Source organism: Halichoerus grypus, chromosome 8 (genome assembly GCF_964656455.1).
Source record: "Halichoerus grypus chromosome 8, mHalGry1.hap1.1, whole genome shotgun sequence".
Lineage (NCBI taxonomy): Eukaryota > Metazoa > Chordata > Mammalia > Carnivora > Phocidae > Halichoerus > Halichoerus grypus.
Genome location: NC_135719.1, coordinates 47,325,694 through 47,345,606, shown reverse-complemented (window position 1 = coordinate 47,345,606; position 19,913 = coordinate 47,325,694). Strand labels below are relative to the sequence as shown.

The 19,913-nt window shown below is 56.5% G+C and overlaps 1 protein-coding gene across 3 annotated transcripts in view; it reads left to right on the top strand.

Moving 5' to 3' along the window:
- Nucleotides 1-18,682, top strand: part of SMAD3 (SMAD family member 3) — a 114,377-nt gene extending 95,695 nt beyond the window's left edge. For all 3 annotated transcript variants that reach the window (XM_036087120.2, XM_036087121.2, XM_036087122.2), the window contains 4 exons: nucleotides 7,154-7,366; nucleotides 9,364-9,501; nucleotides 11,841-11,985; nucleotides 14,449-18,682. In XM_036087120.2, the coding sequence (XP_035943013.1) occupies nucleotides 7,154-7,366; nucleotides 9,364-9,501; nucleotides 11,841-11,985; nucleotides 14,449-14,572 (620 nt within the window). In that variant the 3' untranslated portion in view covers nucleotides 14,573-18,682. The remainder of the gene's footprint in view (nucleotides 1-7,153; nucleotides 7,367-9,363; nucleotides 9,502-11,840; nucleotides 11,986-14,448) is intronic.
- Nucleotides 18,683-19,913: the final 1,231 nt, after the last annotated feature.

Genomic DNA, 19,913 nt, shown 5'->3' with positions numbered 1-19,913 from the left:
AGTTGCTTCCAGTCCTTGACTGATAGCATCAGATGAAGAAAAGCATTTAGAACATCGGGAGATGCCTGAAACCCCTTTCATACAGGCTGACAAGTGGGCAGTGTGAAATGTGACTTTGGGTGAATCTGTTCTAACATCTTTGTAAAATAATATCACTGTGGGTGTTGGGCTTTGCAGAGGGAAGGTCACATTCCTGATGTGAAAGGACCGACTGAGTTATTAAAAACAAACTCTGAAGGCTAGAAGCTGTGTTAACACTTGAGAAATGAAAGGCCAGGACTGTGAACTCATCTCTGGGTTTCCAGCTTTCAAGGTTAGCTGGTTTGAATTTCATTTGGGGGCCGTTTTACTCCCCCCGCCCCTTGGCCAAGGCAGCCCAGTGAGTGCACAGACTCCGGGGCAGGCCCCTGCCTTGGAAGCCATGCTGACTCAGTGGTTCGGAATGAAAGTTGTCCCAGGGGGCAGCTTGCTGGGAATTCCCTTCTAGATTGTGTGGACCAGGACAACAGGATGGTTTTTGAACTTGGACCTGGGGCAGGGGTGTCCCATTGACTCAGTTCTCCCTCCCTGCTGCCCCATTCCTCAGGCCCCTTGTCTGAGGGCTGAGAATGCTTAGGCCATTTCTCCAAAGGAAGGAATAGCTCCTGAGCCTGGGGGGCGGAGAGTGGGTGCCAGTCTGTGGGAACACCTGAATGGGGGGGACGAGTCAGCTGATGAGTCAGGGGCGGGACTCGCGGTGAGACGTCAGTGCTTCCTCTCTGCTTGCGGGGCCCCGGCACCCCCCCCACCTTCACCCCTTCAACACTGTTGGCTTCATCCCTACCCAGAAAATCTCAGACTCCTGGCAAAATCTCGCTGGAAGGGGATGGACGATGGTGATGAGGATGGCAAACATTTCTTGACAACTTAGTGCTGTTCGAAGCGCTTCATGCATGTTAACCCAGGGTTCATAACCGCTGCGTAAGGTGGTGGTGGTATGATTTTTCACCTTCCTAATTAGGAAGCCAAGGAGCAGGCTGGTCACCTCACTCCTGCCAAGGAGCGCCGTTAGTACATGGAGAAGCTTTGAACTCAGGCCTTCGGGTTCCAGAGCACGTGCTTCTGTCTGCAGCAGGACATTGTCTTACTGCGTCACGTGGACCAGCATCCCCGTCACCACCAGCTCCTCGGAACAAAGCTCTAGAAGGGCACTTACTGTCGTTGAGGGCCGTTCTCGGGTTGAAGAGCCTGGGTGGGAGCCCTGCCCGCCAGCTTGTCTCTTCCTTCCTCGTTGATGCCCCAGGACCTTCCTGCCCGTCCAGGTGGGGGGGTTCAAGGAGGAATCACAGACCCCGCCATCAAGATGCTATGGCTTGTGGGGGATCAATAAGGCAGGAGTAAACGTAGTTACAAAACACGAGGTAGGTGTACTTGAAGTAGCCGGAGGGTCCAGAGGGGGCCATGGTGGCATCCCAATGGGGACCTGCCTCCAGGCTGGCCGGTGTCCCTATGGAACTCATTCAGTCAGTCAGCTCTGCTGTGTTCCTAGTATGTACTGACGCCGGGGGTCCACGTGGGCATTCACGGTCTGATGGGAGTGGCGGGAGGGGTCTGTGTCCCGCCCCCCTCCCACCCCCACCGTGAGGCATTATGCCAGGTGTCAAGGGGAATTATAGAAGCCAAGGAGGAAAGTGCCAGATCAGGCAGGAAGACCTCAGAGTCATGGTGACAGGTGTGAGCTGGCCCCAGAAGGACAGGTGGGACACTGGGAGGTGGAGAAGGAGGGAAGGACACCGCAGGTAGAGGGAAGGGCATGAAGGGAGGGTGAGCTCAGAGGACAGCCACTGCTGTGGTTGGTTGGGATGAGGGGGCAGATGAGGCTGACAAGGCTGTGGGGCACTGAGCCAAGAGCCCTGAATGCCACTCTGTGATTCCCTTCTTGCCTGTGAATGAGGTCACCGGAGGAAGCGTGTTTGGTTGGTTCTCTGATGACAGCTTCATAAAGATTAACCTGGCCACTATATAGAAGTTGAAGTCTAGGGGAAATGGCTGGTGGCCAAACCCCAGCCCCCCCAAATTTCAAAAGAAAAACCCACCCTTAGAAAGCTGTTAAACTGCAGGAGACCAAGATGAATGCTTTGGAGCGATGCTGGGAGGGGCACTGAGAGAGGGCCGCGGGCCTGAATCAGCAGGCGCTTATTGACCAGCTTGAACTGGGAAGATGGTGAGGTAGGACGTCCAGGAGCTGGGATGGCTCGGTGGGAAGGTGGCAATGAGTTGCTGATGCCTAACTGTGTCCAGGAGGGACACCGGGGCCGGCCGTGCCGAACTGGAAGCCGTGAGCCTGTGGGCAGCCTTTCCCCCAGTGGGGTCAGGGAGACAGGGTTTTGTCATCACCTGAGCTTGGAAAGCCTGGGCCGTAGTCCCCTGGGCGCCCAGGGCACTCACGTGGGAAGGCCTCGGAGCAGTCCTGCAGAAGGGAGGCCCACGGGATTGAGCATTTGGCCCACGGATCTGAGCGCCGCTGAAACACTTTGCTCTTAGAACCTGTCGACCGTCTGTAGGATCGCACCCTGGAAATGCTGAAGTCCTGGGAGTGGATGAATTGGGAGAGGGAAACCCAGCTCGAGAAGGGAGAAGGGGGAAGGAAAGAAGTCCAGAGAGGGCCTGAGGGGGCCCCCCTGGGAAGGAGGAGGTTGGGGAAGAGACCAAGGGTCAAGGGGGGAGGGCTGGGCCCCGGCAGCCAGAGGGGGTGGGAGGCCAGTGCGCAGGTGGAACGAGAGGCTTTGAGGTGACTAGGGAGTTCAGGGGCACCCTCGGAGCACATGCGGGGAGAGGTGGGGGCTGAGGTCGGGCAGGGGTATGGGCGGGGCAAATAAAAGGCAAGATGACGGCAGAGGAGGATGGGGACATCTCAGGACATCGGATTATTTCCTGCAAAGAAATTATGCGGGAAGAGAGAAAACAGAGGACCTCTGGCTCGCTCCTCATTTCCTTCCCCCTCCAGGCAAGGGACTGGGGCTCCTGCCACTTCTGGGGCGGGGCCCAGATGAGTGACTGCCTGCCAGCTCAGCCCCTTGTCAGAGGGGGAGCCCCAGCAGCTCTGTCTTCCTTTCGGGGAAAGGGGTGTGAGCAGGTGACGTGCCTGCTAGATGAGTCACCTGGGCTTTCCTAAGCATTGAAGTCAAGGATTGGGCCAAATGGAGGGGAAGGAGGAGGGAAGTGGAAAGAGGAAAAGGATAAGGAGCTGGCTCTGCCGGTGAGTAAGTTGTTCTTGCTTTGGGGAGGGGCCTTGACCGAGGGAGAAGAGGTACCAGGGAGTGCTTGCAGTTGGATGAGGTGCTTCGGCTCCTGCCGGGAACCGTGGGAGGGGGGCGGCAGTGGGGAGACACTGCTTCTCCCCTGAAAGAGGCGGGGCTCCAGGGTGCAGCCCTGCCTGGTTGCAGCGGTCCTCGTGTTGCTGCACAAAGCTCCTGCTAGGGCCTCCTCGGGCTCTGCTCTCCGTGAGCTTCAGAAATTACAGGCCCCCCGACGCCAGCAAGGCAGTCGCCAGCCCGAGGGTCTCCCTTAGACTGTGCGTCTGGTCTCGGCTGCAGCAAGCTGGCGCTGGGCTGAAAGAGCGCGGGCTGCTTTCCCTGCACACCTTGTTTTGTCGTCGTCCTCAGTGAGATAGGTTGGAACTGGGGTCCTCGGTGCGGCGACCCCGCCGTCCCGGTCCCGCAGGAACTAACCCTTGGGGACAGCAGGGGCTCAAAAGGAAAGAGCTGTGAGGGACTGTCTCACAGCCACATGACCTGGGGTCGGGGGGGGGGGAGTCGGGGGACAGCCCAGGCAGTGGGGACCGTGGGGGTCCCTGGGGACTGGAGTGTGGTGTCTCCGGGACGGGAGGTCACGCTGCCTGCCACAGGTGAGGTGGGCCCAGGCGAAGGCAGTTCATTCACGTCCTGACCTTCAGCCTTTGCAACTTCAGTGTTTTGCTGCCCCCCGCTTTTGATTCATAGTAGAAAGTTGATTTCCCCCTTCTGTCCCCCCTCCTTTTCCTTTACTGGATTTGGATCTCTTGCACATGTTTTTAATAGGCATCCCTTAATCCAAGTGTTGCCTTCTGGGTTTTATTCTGTTTTCTTTTCCTTAAACAAAACAGAAAGTCTACGCCAGCTTGGAATAGGGCTCGAAACCCAAGCCAGCCAGCACCGTTAGGCTGGCAGGGGGCCAGCCGGGAATTAAGTGCCCCCCGCCACTCGAGAAGCCTGGCCGATACCCCGCTGGGGGGGGCAGGGGGCGGAGGGCAGCGCGAGCTGGAGGTTCCTGCGTCTCCAACACCTCTGCTCTGGGAAGGGCGATTAGTACAGACTCAGCAGTCCGGCCGGGAGCAGGGCCGTGTGCAGGGGGCGGCCTTGGGCACCTGCCATTGTCTAGCCTGCCGGGTGTGCCGAGTCTTTGGCCTGGAGAAGCAAAACCACTGTCAGGGAGTCAAGTGCCCTTAGCCCTGTAGAGTCGTCCTCCCACAGGAGCCTCTGAGTGGCATGTCTTCAGGTCCTTTGCAAGAAGCAACCTTATGCAAAATGGCCTCTTCGTGTGTTGGAAGACTCTTGGAATTCAGGCTGGCTGGCCTGACGGATGTGGGAGGAGAGGTTGCCACCTGATTCCTTAAAAGATTTCTTTTGAGACTTAGGGCCAGGACAAGCTTTGTTCCCCTGCAGAACTTGTAAGCATTATCTGTTCACAACCAGAGCCATGTAGCATATGATGCTCCCTTTTTGCCTTGTCTGCTAGGAAGCTCAGAGCCAAGCTGAGTGCTCTGTCAGTAGCTATAGCCCATGGTTATCCTGTTTATAATGTTCTCCTTTCCCGAGTCCTGACTTTTTGTTTCTCTTGTACTTAACCATGGTGTGGATAAGTCTTTGGGGTGGGAAAAAAAAATGAGGACATACATGCTGTTTAAAAAATAGGTTGCCATTCAAGGCAGAACCCAGAGGTGGTGAGCATACATTTCGGTCTGCAGCGCCCCCTTGCAGAAGGTCCTTGAGGAAGCAGCTGAGAGGTGCCAGGAGGGACAGAGGTGAAAGGCAGGACTTCTGGTTGTTTGTGGAGACTTGTGAATACGTGGCTGGGGGCACTGCTCCGGGTCAGTCCTGCTTCTGAACACAGGCCAGCTCATCCGTACCCTTCAGACTTTGCCTTGGCCTGACTGCACTGCTCTCCCCGCAACTCCCCAAACTAGCATCTCCTTAATTATGTGTCAGGCTTCCGAGTCCAGTGTTTTCCACCACACTGTCCAGTGTGTATCTGTAAGTTGCAGGGATGTTTGGATAAGGGCTCAGATCTGCTTGGGGGGCCTCTTGGGCTAGGACCCCAAGCCTGTCTCTGATTCTGAGATGCCTCAAAGCCCACATTTCCCCTGAGTGGTTCTGGCACCGTGTTACCCGATGGGTGGCCTGTGGCTTTTCTTCTTTTGATGGGTAGGCTGTGCCAGGGTTCCTGGGAGCCAAGCTCTCTCTCTCCTGTCTGGACTAAGCCCAGGGGGTGCTGGAAGGCTTTGTAATTTGGGGTGAGGACTCTGTTCTGTACTTTACCGGGGAAACCAGGGCCAGCGCACATCAGCCCCAGCTGCCTCTCCAGGCTGACCCACGCCAGCTGCACAGTGACCTGGATGGTCTGCGCTAGGTGTGTCCCAGTAAAGCTACAGTCACTCTCCAGGCCAGGAGGGCTCACACACAAGGCCAGCAGAACCTGCCCCTGGGCGCTGGTGCTCCGCAGCCCCTGCTCAGCATCTCTGGCCTCAGACACGTTGCCCGACCCCTCTGAGCGCTTGGATTATACTTGGATTTCTTGGGCTTTTTTTTTTAAGGTCTCCAAAGCAACATAGCTCATTAGTGACCACATTGTTTAGAATATAGCTTATCTCATTGGAATGTCGAAGCATCGAGTGACGCCAGAGCCGGATGTGGCCCGTGTGGCTCAACCCAACCCCCGGGACACAGGCCACAAGCCCTGGTCGCCCCTGCCCCGTCACTCCTCCCTCCCCCATTAAAAGTAGCTTCGATCCCCTGCCTTCCCTCATCTTCCCCTCCCTCTCCCCTGGGAAGAGCGGAAAGGGGCAAGGACGCTCTGCCTCCCCTGCAGCGGAGGCCAGGACAGGAGCAGGACGTACTCAGGTTCACGTACATCAGTTCTAATCGTCAGCACCACGTAGCGAGTGCTTGAGGCGTGCCCCGCACTTCGTGGTCCCTCCCGGTCCATCCGCAGATGGCGGCCGAGGTAAAGCGGGCTCCCCGCCCGGTGGCTGCCGGGAGCCATGTGGAGGCTGAAGCTCCGAGCTGCCCTGGTCCGCTCACAGTCGCGCAGCTGGTCCGGCCCCAGCGCCGAGTGCCTTCCAGGCCGCCTGGCGTTGAAGCTTGCGCTCCATGACTTGGCTGACCCTCGAAGGCAGTGGTTTTCACCCAGGGGCTATTCTGCTCCCTCAAAGACAGCCGGCACCGTCTGGGGCCATGTGTCCCTGTCCCGGCTTGGGCGGGAGTGACGGATGCGTGCCACTGAGAATGTCTTTTCAGTGACTTGGCATCTTAGCCACCTGGACAGACAGCATGTGGAGACATTTGGAAGATAGTTTCTCTAATAAGAGCCGTGGACCTGGTTCACTCTGTGGGCCGAGCCTGTGTGGTCGGAGGCCCAGCGCCCTGTGGAGGCCCCTGGGCCGCGCCAGCCTTGTCATTTTACAGGCTCGGTCGCTGCCGCTCCACAGGCTAGGAGGGCCCGAGACCAGGCAGAGCCGAAAGCTGAAAGCCCTTTGGGAGGCCGAGATCACCATGGGTTACTCCGGGAGGTGGCCGCGTGGGTGGCATGGCGCCCCCGGGGAACCTGCCAGGCCTGTCCAGCGGGCTTGCCCAGGTGCTGGGTGGTGCCTGGCCCTCCTTGAAGACCGCTCCAACCCAAGGCCAGCCAGCCAGACAGGGCCTCTGTGAGCTAGGACTAAATGAAAGCGGCCAGGCTAGTGGAAGGCTTTTCCAAACACTAGAGCATTGGATCCTGCAAGTTTAATGCAAGGCACGAGCTTCGGGGATCATAACCCTCGGAGGGGTACAGAAACAGCCTTACGGAGCATCCAGGGGAGCTCGCTGAGCAGCAGGCGACGTGGGGGCCCCTGACCCAGTAGCCTGGCCTGTCTCCCCAGACCTGCAGCCTGTCACCTACTGCGAGCCAGCCTTCTGGTGCTCCATCTCCTACTATGAGCTGAACCAGCGCGTTGGGGAGACATTCCACGCCTCGCAGCCCTCCATGACAGTGGATGGCTTCACCGACCCCTCCAACTCGGAGCGCTTCTGCCTGGGGCTGCTCTCCAACGTCAACAGGAACGCAGCCGTGGAGCTCACGCGGAGGCACATCGGTAAGGGCGCCCTGTCTCCCCATCCACCACCCCCCCTCCCCCCCCACCCAGCAGCCCCAGCAGCTTCTGCCCAGAACCGATCTGCCCCCGCTGTGCCGCGCCTCCTGCTGGGACCTGGGGAGAGGACCCACTCCCCCAGCCAGCCCCCAAACTCTGTATTGCCCCGTTTAGGGGCCAGACCAGAAGAGTTCACATTGCTTGGTCATTCCCATTCGGAAACACAGATTAAGTCTGAAGAGGGGAAAGCCATGGAGAAAAACACTCAACTTGAGGGGACAAGAATGGCAAGTCTATGAAAAGGGCAATATATGTATCTTAATAAACATACCCCTAAAGTACTGACTGATAGGGGGATAGGTAGGCGGTGTCCGTCTTTAACGAATGATCTTCTATTTGTTAATTTCATATACAATTATTCTAGGCTGCCAGAACAGCCCTGGTGCTAACATTCTGCCTTCTAACATCCAGGACGTAGTAGGAGACCACTTGGTTTATGGAAGAAGGAGCTGTGTGTGTGTCACTTGGATATTCATAATTTTGAGATCCTGAGTCCATCGGAAGGCCATTTCCACACCTGGAGACGGTGTAATAGGGTACTTTCAGCTCAGAGCCCCCGGGGGTTGGCTCCAGGGCAAACTCCGGAGCTGGGCAGGGCAGCAGGGGGTCTGGTCCTAAGTGAACCAGAGCACCCTTGATCTTGTTCTTACTATATCTTGGATTTTCATGGACGATTTCATTTGAGGAGAGGATTTTATTGTTAAGAGAAGAAAAGTTTGGAAGCCATGGGTCTGGGCCTGGGTGCTCGTTCTCCAGGGAATAACCTGATGCCCAGGGGACAGCAGAGCCTTGCAGAGGCCACACCATGTGACCTAGTTGGTGACAAACAGCCCCTTGTCACTGAGCCTGCAGCCTTCCCAGACAGCCTCCCCATTTGTTTTACTTTAAAAAAGATACTGATCCTGGGTGGCTTCCATAGGTGTTTACCTATTCTCCTTATGCTCCTCTACATTTTAAAAATAGTTCCCGAATTACCAAAACACATTTTTGTTCTTTCGGTTGGGGTCTTCCGCCTCTGCCTCTGCTGTTGACGGACGTAACCCAGCGGCCCCTCCTCGCGAACCCCAAGTCTGCCCATACCCTGCGTGTCTGTGACACCGAGTCTTGTAGCACCCCCCAAGAAGAAAGGGGCGCTGGGGCCGTGGCGGGACGAGGAGGCAGAATTCCCAGAGACCCCTTGGTCTCTACCCCACTGGACGCCGTGCCTGTAGAATCTGGCTCCGTCCTCCAGCCCTCGGAGCCTCTTCCCCAGAAGGCAACAGAGGCCTTCCTGTGCAGGAGGAGAGAACCTCCCCTGGCCGAGAGCAGAACTCATCGTCAGAGTGTTTACGTAACTGCTTGCTCGGACTGCAGAGCCAATTAAAAATAATTTCTGTCCATCTGGAATGGATTTTTAAGAGATGGAGGAAAAGTGATTGACATAAACCTATGGAATGTTGTAGAAAAATGCATGGAGGAGAGAACGTGCGGGGGTGGCACGAGGCCATCGCTGTCCTCAAGGGCTCCTGGGAGTCTGCTCAGGAGGAGCTCTGCGGGTCTGCTGCGTGTCCATGGCAGTGGCCGCGGTGGCCGCTCACGCTTAGCGGGCGCTCGCCGTGTGCACCTCGGCCACCCTGTGAGGCGTGTGTTATCATCGCCCCATCTTCCAGGCGGAGAAACTGAGGCTCAGGGGCTGAGTACCTTGGTGCTGGCCGATAGCTCGTCCGCGGTGGAGGCTGTTAGGGAGACTTACCCCACGCCCCTTCCCCTCGCCATCCGCCACCTCCAGCGTCAGGGACCCAGTGCCGCCCCCACGTCCCCGTGCGGGTTTAAGCGTGCGCCCTGGGTCCTGCTGGCCTGGTGAGACGCAGAGCAGCAGTCCGTCGGAGCCCCAGCTGCAGCTGTCCCCCTCGCAAGCCTCCGCTGGTCCCCCCGGGCCAGTCTGACCCACATCTCCCTAGGGCGCGGCGTGCGGCTCTACTACATCGGAGGGGAGGTCTTCGCGGAGTGCCTCAGCGACAGCGCCATCTTTGTGCAGTCTCCCAACTGTAACCAGCGCTACGGCTGGCACCCGGCCACCGTCTGCAAGATCCCACCAGGTATGCGCCTGGGCCGCTGGGCGGGTTCTCCTTCCTTTTCTGCTCCTCCGCGTTGCACTGGCTGCCTGGCGGCGCCTCACTCGGCTCTCTCCTGCGTCTCGCTGCCCTGCTGCGCTCTCCCTGACCCTGCGGGCGGGCCTGCCTCTGAGCGTGCGTCCCTGCCTGTTGCCCTGTGCGCACAGGTGCTCAGGCACTGTGCTTTCCCCTTCGCTCCACGAACTCGCACGGCATGGGGGCGCCACGCCAGGTGCTTGAGGGAGACGCAGGGCTCCGGGACGCCCTGCTGCTGTCCCCACAGGCCTTGCCGGCCAGCTGAGGCCACAAGACAAAGACACGAATGGGTTTAATACGAGGAAGGGTACTAAGTACCAGGCAAGCAGCACAGATAAGGTGCTCTTGGAGCCAGGGAGCAAAACTCATTTAACCATTGGGATGGATCAGGGAAGGCTTCGTGGAGGAGGCACGCAGGCATTGCAGGCTGGTTGGCATTCGACACAGGGTGACCAGCGGGTGGGACCTTGAAGGGCATTCCAAGCAGAGGGAACAATATGGGCCAAAGCCCGGAGGTGACGGAGGGTAGGGCACATACGGTGGCACTGGCTGGAGAGGCCGTGTAAGAGACAGGAAATGTTTAGAAAGCATGATGGGGCCAGGCCACAGAAGGCCGTGAGAAAGTTGTGCTTTTACTCTGGGGAGCTCTTGCGGGTTTTCTGAGTGGAGCTGATGAATCCCACCTGTGCTCCAAGAAAGGGTGTCCGGCTGCACCCCAGAGGGTGGCGTGGAGAGGGCCACGGCCACGCAGCAACACGGGCAGAGACGGGCCCCGTCCGGGCCTCTGGACTTACAAAACCAAGGCCCAGAGCCCCGGCCGAGCCCGCCTGTCCCCGGCACGCAGCGCCAGGCCGTGCTGCTGGCCGAGTGCGGGCTGGGACCGGCGGGTACTGTGCGCGGCACGCGTTTCCTCGTCTCAGCAGCAAATGCTGTAGCGGAGCCGTGGGCTCTGGGCAGGGCCAGCCGAGGAACGCAGAAGGTCTGAAAGAACAGCGCTCTCGGTTTCCTGCGCATTATGTGGTCGCGTTTACAGAGGACATCAATAGCTTTGCTCTCACTTAGCCCTCTCCAATTATCCTGGCTCCTCAGGCGAGGAGACCAGTTCAGAGAGGTTGAGCCGCCTGCCCCAAGGCACACAGCTGGGCAGTGGCTGAGCCGGGATGAGCCAGGGGGCCGTGTGGCCCCCGAGTCTAGTGCTCCTGCGCTTCTTGCTGCCCCGGGGTCACCACACTTCCCTTGGAGAAGATGAGAACCCGAAGCCCGGTTGTGTTCCTGGCATTGTGACCACTCCCGTCCCCAGCCCTTCCCCCACCTTTTTGGTGAGGGGGCCGTGGTGGGGTTTGTTAACTCATAGACCATCAGAGGTGGGAGGACCTCGGAGGCAGGGCTTCCAAAGAGAAAGTGACCGGCCCAGAGTCACACGGCAAGATTAGGAGTCCAGTGTTGGCCCGTTAATAAACGTCACCTTAGCTCACCTTCTGGGTATTCCCAGCATGTGCTGTTGTCTTTCTTTTTCTGACTGACACATTCCTGGCACCCGGGCGGTAGGACTTCAGGAAGATTTATTATAAACTTTATTTGGGCCTGTCTCTGGTTTTACTGCCTGGAGAGTTAGACAGACGTCTTCACTTTGCTGCGAATGTCACCCTGACCCAGCCCTGTGCCCAAAGGCCAAAATGTGGCCCCAGTCTCGTGCTCCTTCCTGGTCCCAGGTGGCTTCACCAGGGAAGCCTGGGTGGAAGGTACCCCGGGACCCTCTGCCGAGCGTCCTGTTGGAGCGGCAGGCTGAGGAAGGAGCCTTTCCTCTGGCCTGCTTCCCCTCCGTCTGATGTCAAGGGCTCCTGCTCCCCAGGCGGGCAGCCATGCCTCCCACGGCTGTGGGCATTCTGGCTTGGGCACCTTCTCTCTCTGGTCCCTGGAGTCTTGCCTTGGCCCTCTTGCCCAGGGCAAGGCCCAGCTCTCCAAACCATCTCTCTCATTGTTGGTAGCCTACTTTAGAGTCTTCCTCTGCGTTCCCTGGCTCCAGGAGCTGGAGCTTACAGGCCAGTGTTTAATCCACCCACACCTCTCCATTGAGGTGAGGACGGCTTAGGGCAGGGACCGAGGGGGCCTGTCCCTAGCGTGGTGCCGAGTGTCGAGTGTGGGGCTAGCGCACGGAATAACTGTGTGCCACTTGAGCCGGGTGAGGTATGCCATTCTGGATGACCCAGGGGTGGCTTCAGCCAGGAGTGGGGCACTGGACACGTATGCCTCTGTCCCCACGAGCGCTGCTTTTGTTCTCTTGGCAGGGTGCAACCTGAAGATCTTCAACAACCAGGAGTTTGCCGCCCTCCTGGCTCAGTCCGTCAACCAGGGCTTCGAGGCGGTCTACCAGTTGACGCGGATGTGTACCATCCGCATGAGCTTCGTCAAAGGCTGGGGAGCAGAATACAGGTCAGGTCTGGGTGCCACATATCATGGGGACCCGAGTGCACATGACTCAAACAGCAGAGCAGGGGCCCCTCAGAGATGAGCTAGGCCACCCTCGCCCCAAAGAGCAGAGGCCAAGGATCAGTGGCCGTGGCCTGGCAGACCGGGAGGGCCCGAGCCACACTGGATAAGGAAGAGCCAGGCACTTCGGTTTCTCAAACACCATAAACATACATGTTCTAGTTCTTCCTCACCACCACCCTGGGCGGGGACGCTGGCATCACCCCTGGTGCATGGATGAGGGGACCAAGGCCCAGGGAGGGAAAGTGACTTGCCTGAAGTCACATCGTTAGCGGAAAAGCTGAGCCTAGAACTGTGCCTCTTGGCTGCTTCCTCGTTCATTTTGGGCAGATGGTTTTAGGACGACCCTCTCCAGGGAGTTAAGTCTTCATCCTGTTCGTCCCTCCTCTGGGGCTCCGCCTTTGACTTGGGTGACCCTGAGGCTCTCCGGTATTAAAATTGAGAGGTGGATGGGAGAAGATTTGGGTAGTCATAAAGGAACAGTTTACTTGCTAAGAAAGTTTTTTCAGAATTTCAGATATTGGTTTAAACATGGCCCACTGGTCGGGTCTACCTGGTCTGTGCGGTCGAATCTCTCAGAACATTCTGGTTTGGGTTTAGCGAATCCGGTCCCTTTTCTTTCCACACCTAGACAGGATGTGTGCAAGGGCCAGGGCCATGTCCCCCTCCTGCCCCCGGCTCCCGCGCCAGACGCCAAGGTGCCCACATGTCAGCTGGGGCCAGCGCCTTGCAAGTGACTCCCCGCTTCTCTTCATTTTTCCAGATGTTTGGAATCCATTTTGTTTTGTAGTCATTCTGCACCCAGGCCAAACCCATTTCAATATTGGCTCTGGGCCACCGTTTGTAATGAAATCCAGATGAGCATGACTTATGGAAAGTCAGATTCTCATTAGAGGATTTCGGCTCGTAAAGTCCTCTTCTCTTTACGGTATTTTAGCTGCTCTGCCCTGTGTCTGCCCCACAGGACCAGGGAACACAGCACCTTGGTCTGTGGGGGTCTCTCTGAAATCCAGGATGAGTGACCAACTGAGAACTTACAGCCCAGTTATGATGGCCTGAGGCGATGAGCCCAGGCCCGAAGGCCCAGCCCGAGAGAGGTTTTAGCCCACCTTTTGGCCCTGGCTGAAATCAGTTATGGGTCCAGAGTAAAATGTTTTAAAATTAGTATTTTTCTTTTAGTGGGGAAGGGAAATACTTAGATGGACCCCATTGGAAAAGAGCCAGAGAGAGGTCCTTTTGCTCTTCCTACACCCAGACTTCAGTCCAGAGGACTGCACTCAGGCACCACGGGTCAGAGAGGCACCCCGGGGTCCACGAGGCCATCTAGAAACCTCCACCTGGGCCCAGCGTAGGCCAAGCAAGGCGGGCAGTGGCCTTGAGCGAGCATCCCTCAAGCTGGCGCAGCACCGTGGCCCTCCAGCTCCGAGTGCTGGGAAGAGGCCCCTCGGTGGTGGAAGCCTTTCCCTAGGGGCCCTGTGTCACCACTCGGGACATGCTGCCAACACGCCGGGTCCTGGGCGGCCCACCACGTCCCTGCCACCTGGCAGCCCCGCAGAGCAGCCTAACGGGCGGGTGCGGCCCCTTCCCAGAACAGTCTTGCCCTCCTTCTGCCTCTTGTGCCAGAGAGAGTAAGGTTTCATCCCTCCCGTGAGATGGCCAGAAGCGGCGAGGGCCCCGGGCGCAGGCCTCCCGCCTCCAGCCGGTACCAGCGCCCCCGGCCGGGGCAGATAGTCTTTGCTCACTGCAGGCCGTTGGGAGCTCGCCTGCGGGCTGCGTCATCAGCCAACCAGTGCTTTGGGGAAAAGAAACGTGTGGTGTGCCTTGGTTTTTTCCAGTAATTGTTCCATGGCTCGCTCTGCTCGTAAGATTTTCCAAAATAAGGCCATAGATGGGAATTATATCAGCACATTGGGAACTGATGGCATGTGGATTCTGTCGGCGCTTTGCAAACAACACCCTCCATCAGACAGACACACGTCATCATGGCCTGCCGGGACTGGGCCTGGGGCTGGAGATGGGGTTGCCCATTCACGGCAGATGGGACCCTGGGAGACCTTTGCTCAGGCTGGAAGTTCTTCACTGGGGGGAACTGTTCCAGAAACGGGTGGGCAAGTGAGATACCCTGGAATTTGCCTCACATGTTTAGCCCTTGAAGGGCTATCTCCTTCCCCATGAGGAGAACCTGACTTACTCAAGGCTCTTCCTAGTTGGAGGAGTTCGGCCTGGCAGTCTCAGCCATTTATTGGGACCTCCTCTAGAGCTGGGTCTAGCAAGGCGCCACGGACCTATCTCTGGCTCTGGGAAGAAGACTTTCACCAAAGCAGGAAAAGGTATTCTGACTTGTAGGTGTGTCCTTCTGGACATTTTTGAAGTCTCCCACCCCACCCCTCTCCCTGTATCTTGCAGGAGACAGACCGTGACCAGCACCCCCTGCTGGATCGAGCTGCACCTGAATGGGCCTTTGCAGTGGCTTGACAAGGTCCTCACCCAGATGGGCTCCCCAAGCATCCGCTGTTCCAGTGTGTCTTAGAGACGTTGGGTGTGAAGGGGGAGGGTGGGGGGAGGGCGGGCTTGGGGGGAAAAGGCCGCGTAGGAGGTGGAGAAAATTGGAACTCAACTCACCATTGTCAATGAAGAAGAAACTTTTCTCCCTCCAATCAAAGCGGCCCCAACCTGTTTTCCAAAACGCAAAAGCAAATCCAGAGATGGATTTTCTGAACAGCTGTGTCTGCCGAACCCATCTGCCCTTTGGCCCCCACCTGCCCCCTCCTCCCAGCCCCCTTCTCTTTTAATGACAGCAATCTGGGATGTCACTGTCCAACAGGAAATGGCCATCGGTTCCAGACTGGAGTGTGAACCTCACCTTGGGTGTTCTAGGTAGGGTGGAGCCTGCAGGGGCGGGAGGGGCGGGAGCGGACCTCTCGCCTAGCCCTCTGGCGCTGTAACAAACGCTTCAGTGGGGCATTCCTGAGCCCCAGCCTCCAGCAGGCCGTCACCCCAGGAGCCGGATTGACTTGGGGAGGGGAGGGGGGCTCGCCTGTCCCTCTCCCCTCGGAGCGTACTGAGAAGGGTGAGCCAGTGTGTTCAGAACATGCACACGGGGCCGGGGGGGGGGGGGAGTTGGTGGGACACCTCGTCTCGTAAACTTGTCCCTTCTCACTCTGACGGTTGGAGGCCCGCCGAGGCTCAGCACGTACGCAGTGTATGGTTTCTCTTCTCGTGTCAATCTCAGAGATGTACGTGCAGTCACGTGAAGCAGGAGGCTGCCGTGGCGTCAGCGGCTCCTGAGCTGAGGCTGCCCTCCGCTGTGTGGGTCTCCAGTCCTCTGGAAGAGCGCACTTGCTATTCTCATGCATCCGGCTCTCTTGGTTTACATAGTTGCATTAATTGAATGAGCTTTATCGTATGCTCATTTGAATGTTTATATTAAAAAAAAAAACCCGGGTTGGCACATTGACTGGGAAACCAGCAAGCTCTCTCTCAAGGTGAAGCTTTTCCAGGTTTTGTTGAGAAGACACCTGCCAGCACTTCTGGAAACTGAAATTAACAGAAGCAAATTCACCAAGAAGGGAAAAATCTCAGGCCAACATAGGCAAATGAAAAGGGCTATTAAATTTTTTTTTTTTACATCTTTGAAAATTGGAGGCTTGGTGCGCAGAGGTCGGCCATCTTTCCCCTGGGACGTACGATTATCTAGCTCGTGGCGGCGGATCCTCAGTGACAACTCTAGCAGTTGTGTTGTAGAAGAAGTACTGCTCCCGGTGGCAATTAGTGAGGAAACTTATAAATTATTTTAACTGGAAAAAAAGCCCTCCTTTTCGACTGGCCTTTTGCCGAATACAGCAGACAACATTGCCACTTGCAATTGGTACTTTATTCTCGTTGCTGTTTTTGTATGAAATGACTTTATCCCATCTTTTTTGCATGGATTTCTACCAGGAAAAGGGATTTCCCATGGAAGTCCTGTCTTATTCCCGGTGAAGGGGAGAAAATGTCTACTGGCAGGTATGAATCTCAAATGTGACGGCATTTCTGATGCCTTATGGAGACGCTGGGGGCTTCCCGGTGCCTCCCCGGCAGGATCCTAATGCCTCTGCAGCTCTAGCCTTATGGTTTCGAGGTAGGAGAGCTGCTCTCCAGGCTCCCCGAGGACACAGGAAGAGAGGGGAGGAGCACCGTGCCAGACCTATGCTGGTCTTTTCGTGGGTCCGTGGACACAGAACCCAGAGACCCCACACAGCCGCTCTCCCCCCGAGAGGGTCAGCTTCTGCAGGTCCGGAGTTGGCCTGCTGTGAAACGCTCTGTGCCCTGCTGCTTCCAGCAAGCCGTCTGAACCTCCCAGATGTGCATGCACGCCCCTGGTCAGGGCTGAGACGCGGGGGCGGGGGGGGGGGGGGGCGTGTTCCATTGTGGCCTCCGCTGGTGCCGTCGTGCCCTCCCCCAAAAGCCGGGACAGCGGTTTCTGAGGGCTTGCGTTCTCCACCTGCTTCCTCTCCTCCGAGGCCTTCCTCTGGCACCCAGCAGTCCTCCCGTTTCTTGGGGACTAGCTTCAGGTACAGCCCAGTCTGGGCCACCCAGTGGCTACGCCCGGATGGTGTCTCGGCCCCCTTGATGCTCAGGGCTGAGGGCTCCTTTTAGGAGGCATGAAGTGTTTCTCCAAAAGCTTACTTGGCCCCTCTTCTTTATAGACTAGACTCCTGGAGGAGGATGTGAAAGGAAGAGATTCAGTGAGACCCAGAGGTGAGGACGTGGTGCCCTTCCCATCAGAGAGGCTGCAGCTGTGTTCTTGGGGGGGGGGGGGGGGCACTGTGTCCTATTAGCATCCTTCGGGTCACAAAGCTGGTTTTCTTGGTTTGAAAATCCTGTTGTAGGAATGGCATTTACACGTTAAAAAGAACTTTTTAAAGGACAATTGAAGGGGCAAGAGAAAATAGGGCAGTCTAGGCGGGGTGGAGGGCAGTTTTAAGTGTCGTTGGCGGGGCTCCCTGCCCAGTCGCCTTCACCCTGGGGCTGGTGCTGCCCCTGACCCCGAGGAGCTAGCCCTGGGCCTGAGATCCTTGGCTGCGCCCTGCCCCCAGGAGCCAACTTCCCTTTCCTCCCCCCGCCCCAACTTTATTTAGTAACTTGGGTCCTTCCAGCACAAAGTGGGTAGCTGCCCCAGCGGCTTCGGGTTATGGCCTGTGCTGGAACATCATCTCAGTTGGCCACCTTCCTGGCGGGCTGTAGACGATCTGACATTTTGAGACAAGCCGAGAGTCAGGAGCGGGGACTTTGACTCTTCTCTTAGGAAGCACACACACACGCAAGGGCAAGGCTGCTGGCAGACTTTCCCATTGTCCTTATGTTGTCTGTGTTGTATTTTTTTTTTATTGACCGTGGTGATTTTTTTTAAAATCATTAATGTGTTGGAATGAGCTGTAGCACGTATCTTGTGCTTAGTTTTTTTCTCCATCTTCTCTTGGCTTCCTAGAGTTTGGACCTATTCCAGGGCTAAGGGCTTTTACTCAAACCGCAGGAAAAGGCTTTAAGTAGCGTGTGCATGTCATGCATGCATATATGTAGTCTGGGGAGAAGGCAGATAGGGTTCAGCCTGGGTCCTGAGCTCACCTGAGGCCCCTCTCTCTCATCCTTAAAAGGATGAGGGAGGAAAAGGAATCGGGACTGTTCCCAGGACGGTTTCCAAGGGGATTACCCATAGCAAGAGCGGGCCTGAGTTTAGTTCTGGACTCTGTGTGACTTTAAGTGGCAGAGTTGGCCCCAAGATCTACATGTGTCCCCACTTTACTAGAAGAAAACCGCAACACAGCTGCGTTGTACCATTTTTTGTGGCATGAATGTTCCCTCCTAGATCATCCTTTTAAGGAGCATCAACTACTTCCCCAGAGGGTGGGAAAGCAAAACACGGACACAAGAGGCTGGGGCTCCGACGGCAGGCAGTGGGGAAATGACATGCAGGCAACTTTCCAGAAACACAGCTAGCCCATCAACTCGCCGATCGTGTAAACTGGATTGAGAAACGCTCTCAGTGATTCTGTAATTGATTTTTTTATGCTGATGTACACTCTAGCATTCTGGTGTTTTATATTTATGTAATAATTTCTTAAAACCATTCAAGACAGAGAACTATTTAATTTTTTTGAAGAAAGTTGGAAAGGTCTCTCCTCCCCAGGACCGTGGCTGGGAAGAGTCGGGGGCCCAGTGGCTCAGCATCCAGAAGCAGCCGTCCCCCCCGCCCCCCCGCCCGGGGGCTGGCTAAGCATGTGGCAGCGTGTACAAACAGGCAGCTCGGAGTCACCTGCAGGCTCCCCCTCCCCAGGGATGGAGCCCGAGCCCCCTCCCCTTCTTCACTCACCTCCCTGCTGCTGTTGCAACGAGGCTGTTCTGGACTCTCTATGGTGGTGTGTATTGGGGTGGGGGGAACAGAGTGTGGAGGATGCTGATGGTCTTCACTTCTCAGCCAGCCTGACCTTTGAATACCTTTGTAAAAAGCATGTATGTATTTATAGTGTTTTAGATTTTTCTAACTTTTGTATCCTAAGAGCAGAGCACCTGTTTAAGCATTGTACCCCTACTGTTAAAGATCTATGTCCTCTCTCTCTTCCCCCTGTAAGTGCCCTTCTAATAAACTTTTCATTGAAAAGCTCCTGTGCCAGGAGCTCAATCTCTTCTTGCGGGGTGGGGAGAGGATTTTAAAGGGAGCCCCGAGGGATTCCAGGGGCTTCAGCAATGTCTCTAGCACCCCCATTCTGCAACAGCCTCTTTCACTTACCCAGGGTACTCTGCAGGGCCAGCCTGCCCTCCAGCGACACCGGGCGCGTCCCCCTCGCTTCCCACGTCTAAGCCCCAGTCCTATGTGCTGTGCCCGTGTGGACATTGGGCATCCAGTCGCTTGTCAAAGACCTTCAAGTACAGGAAAATGAGTGCCGCCATGTTCATCCTCCCAGAGGCGTGGAGGTAGTTTTAGATTCCTACAGAAGCAGGTTTTCACACTTGGTCAGTGCCTGTGAAAACTCCCAAGGAGAAAAAGACTCTCTGGTTGAATCTTCACTGACCCCAGATAATGTGGATTAAGAAACAAGATTAAAATGAATAAACAATTTTTGTGAGGGGGGCAAGGAGGATGGCATGGGGCTAGAGTAATCCTTTAACTGGGCCGTTTCTCTAGCATTTTCCTGCCAAGGAGCTCCCCAAACACCTCCCCTAGCAGTGGGGAGGCCGATTTCACAGGGGCGGCTCCTCTGGGCCCCCACAGCCCGCACCAAATTCCTGCTTTCAGAATTCTTAGTTCTACCGTTCTGTCCCGTCTTCCCCAAGGATTTAGCCAGTATATTTCTCTGCAAATGACCCAAATCCCCATCTCTAACCCAACCTTGTTCCTTCAGATCCACAATTTTAAATTCCAGCTGCCTAGTAAATGGGATCCAAACCACAACAGCCCCAACCCGAGTTCTCTTCCACATCGCTCAAGCTGGCACTTTTTGGGGACTCCCCACTTTTATCAGCCTGCCCCCCTGTCCCTCCCCCCCCTCCTCCAAGTCCCGAGCGGTTCTATGCATTTCTCTCCCGTGCTCGCCATCCCGTTGACCAAGCCCCCCTTTTGGGAAGGCCCCACTCCCCGACTGTCCTGGCCCTCCCACGCAATCTTCTCTCTTGGGCCTGCGCCTACTCCTTCCGGGTCGGTGTTCCCAGACCACTGTATGCACTCTTGACATTCCTTCCTGAGTGATCTCACCTCCCCACATGATTTCAAGCCCCATTAATGCTAATGACTCCCAAGTCAGTATTTATAGCCCAGACATCAATCCCAAGTTTCAGACGTGTATCCAACAGCCTACTGGCTACTGGCGCATGGACGTGCCACAGTACCTCGC